Source organism: Sinocyclocheilus grahami, unplaced genomic scaffold, assembly GCF_001515645.1.
Source record: "Sinocyclocheilus grahami isolate Dianchi unplaced genomic scaffold, SAMN03320097.WGS_v1.1 scaffold563.1, whole genome shotgun sequence".
Taxonomy (NCBI): domain Eukaryota; kingdom Metazoa; phylum Chordata; class Actinopteri; order Cypriniformes; family Cyprinidae; genus Sinocyclocheilus; species Sinocyclocheilus grahami.
In genome coordinates, this window is record NW_015505742.1 from 779,445 (window position 1) to 787,984 (window position 8,540).

An 8,540-nucleotide genomic window follows, 5' to 3' on the forward strand; every position below is an offset into this window, starting at 1 on the left:
TAAAACAAAATAACAAAATATGACAAGTCAAAAAATCGAATCCAAAACAAAACAATAAAATAGAATAACATTTGCCGTTTTTGTCAGTACTAATTTGATATAAACTATAATTTAAAAAATTATTTAAATTTTATAAATTTTATTTTTAATATACATATATCATGTAAAACCGAGATCCTTACTTCATTCTTGCCTTTCATTTTTTTCCATGTTAAATACCAAAAAATAAAATAAAATAAATGTAGCAAAACTACATGGAGATATGCAAAGGATTAATTTATATAAATTAGTAATTTCTAACTAATAAGATCAGCCTCAGAAATAAAACGAAACAAACAAAAAAATAATAATAATTAAATCAATTTAAATAAAAAAATAATTATAATAATAATGACAGTTAAAAAATAAATAAATAAAATGCAAACAAAATGACATTTGTTATAAAACAAAATAACAAAACATGACAAGTCAAAAAAATCTAATCCAAAACAAAACAATAAAATAGAATAACATTTGCAAAAAAAAAACAAGAATTTTTTTTTTTAAATGCAGCCGTTTTTGTCAGTACTAATTTGATATAAACTATAATTAAAAAAAATTATTGAAATTTTATACATTTTATTTTTAATATAAATATATCATGTAAAACAGAGATCCGTCATTCTTGCTTTCCATTTTTTTTCCATGTTAAATACCAAACAAAACAATAAAATATATGTAGCAAAACTACATGGAGATATGCAAAGAATCAATTCATATACATTTGTAATTTCTAACTAATAAGATCAGCCTCAGTTTAGAACACACTTCCTCACCTCAGCCTTGACGATTCTGTCAATAACAGTTTCCAAAGTCTCGTCAGGGTAACATTTAATGACTCCTTCCACATAACAGCGTCTCCTCCGCACCGCCTCCAGCATGCTCATGCTCAGGTTATTGTAGGTTTTCTGCGCTGCAAGATTCTGCCAAAAGAAACGGTGGCAGTCAACTAAAACATCACTAAACAAGATACTGGTTACAAGTTCTCTCAATAAGCCAGTTCTGCCTTTAATGTCAGAAATTAAAAAAGGAGAAGAGATTCTCACAATCACGTCAAATCTGGAATACAGGGCGACCACCTTGCCTAGAAGAAAAAAAACGGAAGTTCAATATTCTGTTTGTGTCCTGTAACATGACTTATTTAGCTTGTTTGAGTACCATCGTCATCCACCACTGGGAGAGCGGAAACACGTCGCTCAACAAACACAGAAAGTGCATCGTACACAGTGGCCGTCTGTGAGACAGTCGCCACGTCTGTGAAAGTTCCTATTCCTGCATCTTTAACTTGCATCTTCAAGAAGCATGGCTTGGGCACTGAGGCTCCCTAAAGATGAAGAGGAAATATACACATTTATAAACATGCTGAACTGTAAAATCGTGAGTTCAAGTAAAACTAACAATTGGATTTATTCGTCTTACAAATATATGAAGGAACTTGAGGATTCTCTTATGGGTCAGTATGTGAAGGACATTTCCAGACTCTGGGTCAATGACTGGCAGCCTGTGGATTTTGTGTTTCAGTAAAGAGTAGACGGCGTCAAAGAGGCTGTGTACAGACAGAAAAAACATGACCACAAAACCAGTCATACGGGTCAATTTTTTGAAATTGAGATTTATACACACTGAATAAATAAGCTTTCCATTGATGTATGGTTTGTTCGGATAGGACAATATTTGGCCGAGATACAACTGTTTGAAAATCTGGAATCTGAGGGTGCAAAAAAAATCAAAATATTGAGAAAATCACCTTTAAATTTATTCAAATGAAGTTCTTAGCAATGCATATTACTAATCAAAAATGAAGTTTTGATATATTTACAGTAGGAAATGTACAACATATCTTCATGGAACATGATCTTTACTTTCCTAATGATTTTTGGCATAAAAGAAAAATCAATTTTGACAATGTATTTTTGGCTATTGCTACAAATATACCCCAGCAAATATTGAGAAAATCACCTTTAAAGTTATTCAAATGAAGTTCTTAGCAATGCATATTACTAATCAAAAATGAAGTTTTGATATATTTACAGTAGGAAATGTACAACATATCTTCATGGAACATGATCTTTACTTTCCTAATGATTTTTGGCATAAAAGAAAAATCAATTTTGACAATGTATTTTTGGCTATTGCTACAAATATACCCCAGCGACTTAAGACTGCTTTTGTGGTCCAGGGTCACATACATAAATACATATTATAAAATATATTATAAATACATACACTACTGTTTGTGTTTGAGCGGAGTAAGATTTTTTTATATATATATATATATATAGAGAGAGAGAGAGAGAGAGATTTTTTTCAGCAATGCATAATATTTATCAAAAGTGACAGTAAAGGCTTACTGTATAATGTTTCAAAAGTTTTCTATTTCAAATAAATGCAGCTCTTTTGAACTTTCTATTCATTACTGAATCCTGAAAAAAAAAAGTGAGAAATATTTCTTGAGGACAAAACATCATATTAGAATGATTTCTGAAGGATAATGTGACACTGATGATGCTGAAAATTCAGCTTTGCATCACAGGAATAAATGACATTTTAAAATATATTACACTAGAAAACTGTTGTTTTAAATTTTACTAATTTGATCAATTTTGAATTTACGAATTTTGATCAAATATGCAGTCTTTTTCTTCCAAAAACAAACAAAAAAATCTTACCAACCTCAAACTTTTGAATGGTAATCTAAATAGGAAAATCTATGTAGCATGTTCCTTATTCTTATGTATAACAATCATAAATGGCACCAGCAACCCTGACAACTATCCAGAAACTCAACTGCGCCAGTACGTTTAGCATAAACAATATTTTTCATACCTCGCATCCGGTGTGATACTGATGAGACATTGATCGTGATATTGCAGATAGACGTCTAACAGAAAGAGAGAAACACGGGAAAAAATCGAATCTAATTCGTTCATCTCAAATAACACTATGCAGTAAATTTGCCCTATAATCACACAATGACAGCTGCGTGAGATACACACACACATATATATATATATATATATATATATACACAGGCAGCCTGATAATGTTTCAATACTAAATATGTCAACCTAACATCTGTAATGTAAAGAATGCTTACTAAAAATTATATAGTCCATTTTAAGGAGCAATGCTATCATCTTTTTTTCTCTTTCACGAAGGAAACATGAGGGCAATTACACTATCACATTTGTCAAGGCCTTAAGTACTTATTTTTTTGATTCAGCGAAGCACTTTACATATTACATGCTTTAGTAAGTCAAACCCACTGTCTTTTAGGACTTTTATATTAGTGGCTGCGTATGACAACATCATCTGTGTAGTTCAGATTATTTATTTTGAAATGAATCACCTCTCCATGTCTCAATCTTGTGTTCCTCCAATTCATAGATCTGAACCTACAAGAGGAAGAAGGTAACTATAAAATACTAATGATACAGTTTAATGTATATATAAATATAGAATACTGTTCAAAAGTTTGGGGTCAGTCATATTTGTTAATGTTTTCAAAAAAGTATCTTATGCTCACCAAGGCTGCATTTATTGGATCAAATATACAGTAAAAACAGTACAATTCTGAAATATTATTGCAATTTAAAATAACTATTTTATATTTGAATATATTGTAAAATGTAATTTATTCCTGTGATGCAAAGCTGAATTTTCAGCATCATTACTCCAGTCTTCAGTGTCACATGATTCTTCCGAAATCATTATCATATTTGCTGCTCAAGAAACATTTCTTATTATTATCAATGCTGAATAGTTGTGCTGCTTAATATTTTGTGGAAATATGTTTGTGATACATTTTTCGGTTGCACTTTATTTTACAGTATGTGTATTTGCATGTACTTAAAAGTGTACTCATCTAAGAAAGTACTGGTGATATAAGGTAGCTACATGGGAAAAGGGTAGTTTCAGGGTTAGTACCTAGTTATTGTAATTACAAGTAAATAATAAGTACTTGAGGAACAGGACTGTAAAATAAAGTGCTACCCAGATTCTTTGATGAATAGAAATATTCGTAACATTATAAATGTCTTTACTTTAATGTATCATTACTGAAAAAATCTACAAATCTTACTGACCCCAACCTATTTAAAATTCTAGTTATTTTTTTTAATCTAAAACTCATACATTAAAAAAAAATATATTATTTGTTTTTATAATTATAGACATATAAATAAAATAAGTGAGGGGTAATTAGAAGACAGTATCTAGACTGACAATCTAGATTCTTTAATAGTCTTATTTTTTTTAAATTGGGAAATGTATTTAATTAAATTTTTTTAAATTGTTGCATAGTTGACTGATTTACAAATAAAAGGCTGAAAATATCAGGTTGAGGAAATTTGCATGAAATAGACTGAGGCCGAATACTATTTCAAGTCACTTAGTTATCATCTACCAAACGAAACAATATCTGTCTCATGCAGCATTATGTGGACAGTCAATGCAAAATCAATATGATTCAAACCACGAAGGACAACACAAGGTGATCATTAGAGAAGAGGCAGACAGTCATACGGGTCAATTTTTTGAAATTGAGATTTATACACACTGAATAAATAAGCTTTCCATTGATGTATGGTTTGTTAGGATAGGACAATATTTGGCCGAGATACAACTGTTTGAAAATCTGGAATCTGAGGGTGCAAAAAAAATCAAAATATTGAGAAAATCACCTTTAAAGTTATTCAAATGAAGTTCTTAGCAATGCATATTACTAATCAAAAATTACGTTTTGATATATTTACGTTAGGAAATTTACAGAATATCTTCATGGAACATGATATTTACTTAATATCCTAATGATTTTTGGCATAAAAAAATAGATAATTTTACAATGTATTTTTGGCTATTGCTACAAATATACCCCAGCGACTTAAGACTGCTTTTGTGGTCCAGGGTCACATACATAAATACATATTATAAAATATATTATAAATACATACACTACTGTTTGTGTTTGAGCGGAGTAAGATTTTTTTATATATATATATATATATAGAGAGAGAGAGAGAGAGAGATTTTTTTCAGCAATGCATAATATTTATCAAAAGTGACAGTAAAGGCTTACTGTATAATGTTTCAAAAGTTTTCTATTTCAAATAAATGCAGCTCTTTTGAACTTTCTATTCATTACTGAATCCTGAAAAAAAAAAGTGAGAAATATTTCTTGAGGACAAAACATCATATTAGAATGATTTCTGAAGGATAATGTGACACTGATGATGCTGAAAATTCAGCTTTGCATCACAGGAATAAATGACATTTTAAAATATATTACACTAGAAAACTGTTGTTTTAAATTTTACTAATTTGATCAATTTTGAATTTACGAATTTTGATCAAATATGCAGTCTTTTTCTTCCAAAAACAAACAAAAAAATCTTACCAACCTCAAACTTTTGAATGGTAATCTAAATAGGAAAATCTATGTAGCATGTTATATATAGAGAGAGAGAGAGAGAGATTTTTTTCAGCAATGCATAATATTTATCAAAAGTGACAGTAAAGGCTTACTGTATAATGTTTCAAAAGTTTTCTATTTCAAATAAATGCAGCTCTTTTGAACTTTCTATTCATTACTGAATCCTGAAAAAAAAAAGTGAGAAATATTTCTTGAGGACAAAACATCATATTAGAATGATTTCTGAAGGATAATGTGACACTGATGATGCTGAAAATTCAGCTTTGCATCACAGGAATAAATGACATTTTAAAATATATTACACTAGAAAACTGTTGTTTTAAATTGTAATAATATTTCACAATTTTACTAATTTGATCAATTTTGAATTTACGAATTTTGATCAAATATGCAGTCTTTTTCTTCCAAAAACAAACAAAAAAATCTTACCAACCTCAAACTTTTGAATGGTAATCTAAATAGGAAAATCTATGTAGCATGTTCCTTATTCTTATGTATAACAATCATAAATGGCACCAGCAACCCTGACAACTATCCAGAAACTCAACTGCGCCAGTACGTTTAGCATAAACAATATTTTTCATACCTCGCATCCGGTGTGATACTGATGAGACATTGATCATGATATTGCAGATAGACGTCTAACAGAAAGAGAGAAACACGGGAAAAAATCGAATCTAATTCGTTCATCTCAAATAACACTATGCAGTAAATTTGCCCTATAATCACACAATGACAGCTGCGTGAGATACACACACACATATATATATATATATATATATATATATATACACAGGCAGCCTGATAATGTTTCAATACTAAATATGTCAACCTAACATCTGTAATGTAAAGAATGCTTACTAAAAATTATATAGTCCATTTTAAGGAGCAATGCTATCATCTTTTTTTCTCTTTCACGAAGAAAACATGAGGGCAATTACACTATCACATTTGTCAAGGCCTTAAGTACTTATTTTTTTGATTCAGCGAAGCACTTTACATATTACATGCTTTAGTAAGTCAAACCCACTGTCTTTTAGGACTTTTATATTAGTGGCTGCGTATGACAACATCATCTGTGTAGTTCAGATTATTTATTTTGAAATGAATCACCTCTCCATGTCTCAATCTTGTGTTCCTCCAATTCATAGATCTGAACCTACAAGAGGAAGAAGGTAACTATAAAATACTAATGATACAGTTTAATGTATATATAAATATAGAATACTGTTCAAAAGTTTGGGGTCAGTCATATTTGTTAATGTTTTCAAAAAAGTATCTTATGCTCACCAAGGCTGCATTTATTGGATCAAATATACAGTAAAAACAGTACAATTCTGAAATATTATTGCAATTTAAAATAACTATTTTATATTTGAATATATTGTAAAATGTAATTTATTCCTGTGATGCAAAGCTGAATTTTCAGCATCATTACTCCAGTCTTCAGTGTCACATGATTCTTCCGAAATCATTATCATATTTGCTGCTCAAGAAACATTTCTTATTATTATCAATGCTGAATAGTTGTGCTGCTTAATATTTTGTGGAAATATGTTTGTGATACATTTTTTGGTTGCACTTTATTTTACAGTATGTGTATTTGCATGTACTTAAAAGTGTACTCATCTAAGAAAGTACTGGTGATATAAGGTAGCTACATGGGAAAAGGGTAGTTTCAGGGTTAGTACCTAGTTATTGTAATTACAAGTAAATAATAAGTACTTGAGGAACAGGACTGTAAAATAAAGTGCTACCCAGATTCTTTGATGAATAGAAATATTCGTAACATTATAAATGTCTTTACTTTAATGTATCATTACTGAAAAAATCTACAAATCTTACTGACCCCAACCTATTTAAAATTCTAGTTATTTTTTTTAATCTAAAACTCATACATTAAAAAAAAATATATTATTTGTTTTTATAATTATAGACATATAAATAAAATAAGTGAGGGGTAATTAGAAGACAGTATCTAGACTGACAATCTAGATTCTTTAATAGTCTTATTTTTTTTAAATTGGGAAATGTATTTAATTAAATTTTTTTAAATTGTTGCATAGTTGACTGATTTACAAATAAAAGGCTGAAAATATCAGGTTGAGGAAATTTGCATGAAATAGACTGAGGCCGAATACTATTTCAAGTCACTTAGTTATCATCTACCAAACGAAACAATATCTGTCTCATGCAGCATTATGTGGACAGTCAATGCAAAATCAATATGATTCAAACCACGAAGGACAACACAAGGTGATCATTAGAGAAGAGGCAGAGATCGCAACCCACCATGGGTGACCTGTAATACCGATGAAGAATATTGATGAAATCTGTGATTGTCAGCATACCTGGGGAAAAAGGCAAGGGAATGAAGGAACCAAGAGAACAAGTCATATAGATAAAAATAACATGCACACACTCTGATCAGTCTTACCCACAAATCTCTGCAGTTTGTTGTCCCATAAAGGGGCCGCTCTCAGGCCATTTGCAACCAAAGCAAAGAAGGCCTTCTTTACCTGCATCGATACAATAGATGTGTGTTCACCTCTTCGAAACAAATTTTTTTTCTAAATGAATTATAGTGGTCATTTTTAAATTATATTAAATGAAAACACTTTCTGTTACATCGAGGACAATTACTGCATCCCAACCTGCAGTGTGGTGTCAAAAATGACTAGTTTGCAGCTGGTGGGAATTGCATCATAACAACAGTGTTTCTTCATGAAGTCCATATAAGCTTCTGCATTTGGATCGGGGTCTGGAGAGACGTGAAACACACCAAACAACATAGAATATTTAAGTGCAATTATTTACAGGTACATACTCCAAAACAGACAATAACAAAGTACATACATGTGATTTGGTACAACAGTTCAGCAAATATATGTGTAATATAGTATAAAGTAAGATGTAACAGTAAGTAATATATTTACAGTAGTATAACATTTTTATAATAATTAACGACTAAGGCATTTTCTCGAGTCCACTTATGAGAATGATGGAAAAGATGCCCGCACCAAGATGGCGGCAACGTTGACGTACGATCCAGCGGCCAATGAGGCGTCAG

General features: G+C 30.4%; 1 protein-coding gene across 1 annotated transcript; it reads right to left on the reverse strand.

The window, feature by feature from the left end:
- Window positions 1–791: 791 nt before the first annotated feature.
- prkag3a (protein kinase, AMP-activated, gamma 3a non-catalytic subunit) lies at window positions 792–8,241 on the reverse strand. Its single transcript, XM_016239338.1, has 9 exons — window positions 8,125–8,241; window positions 7,908–7,989; window positions 7,763–7,821; window positions 6,584–6,629; window positions 6,057–6,111; window positions 1,459–1,585; window positions 1,198–1,363; window positions 1,086–1,123; window positions 792–962 (listed from the first exon to the last, which is right to left on the reverse strand). The coding sequence occupies exons 1-9, from the start codon at window positions 8,203–8,205 to the stop codon at window positions 792–794; spliced, it is 825 nt and encodes a 274-aa protein (XP_016094824.1). The 5' UTR covers window positions 8,206–8,241.
- Between the last annotated feature and the right edge of the window lie 299 nt (window positions 8,242–8,540).

What these genes read in the sequence shown, in the direction of transcription:
- prkag3a (XM_016239338.1), bottom strand. Translation starts at nt 8,205, where the DNA reads ATGGACTTCATGAAGAAACACTGTTGTTATGATGCAATTCCCACCAGC. An exon ending in TTTTTGACACCACACTGCAG is followed by an intron (nt 7,990 to 8,124) that starts GTTGGGATGCAG and finishes GTATCGATGCAG; the next exon opens with GTAAAGAAGGCCTTCTTTGC. An exon ending in CAAACTGCAGAGATTTGTGG is followed by an intron (nt 7,822 to 7,907) that starts GTAAGACTGATC and finishes CTTTTTCCCCAG; the next exon opens with GTATGCTGACAATCACAGAT.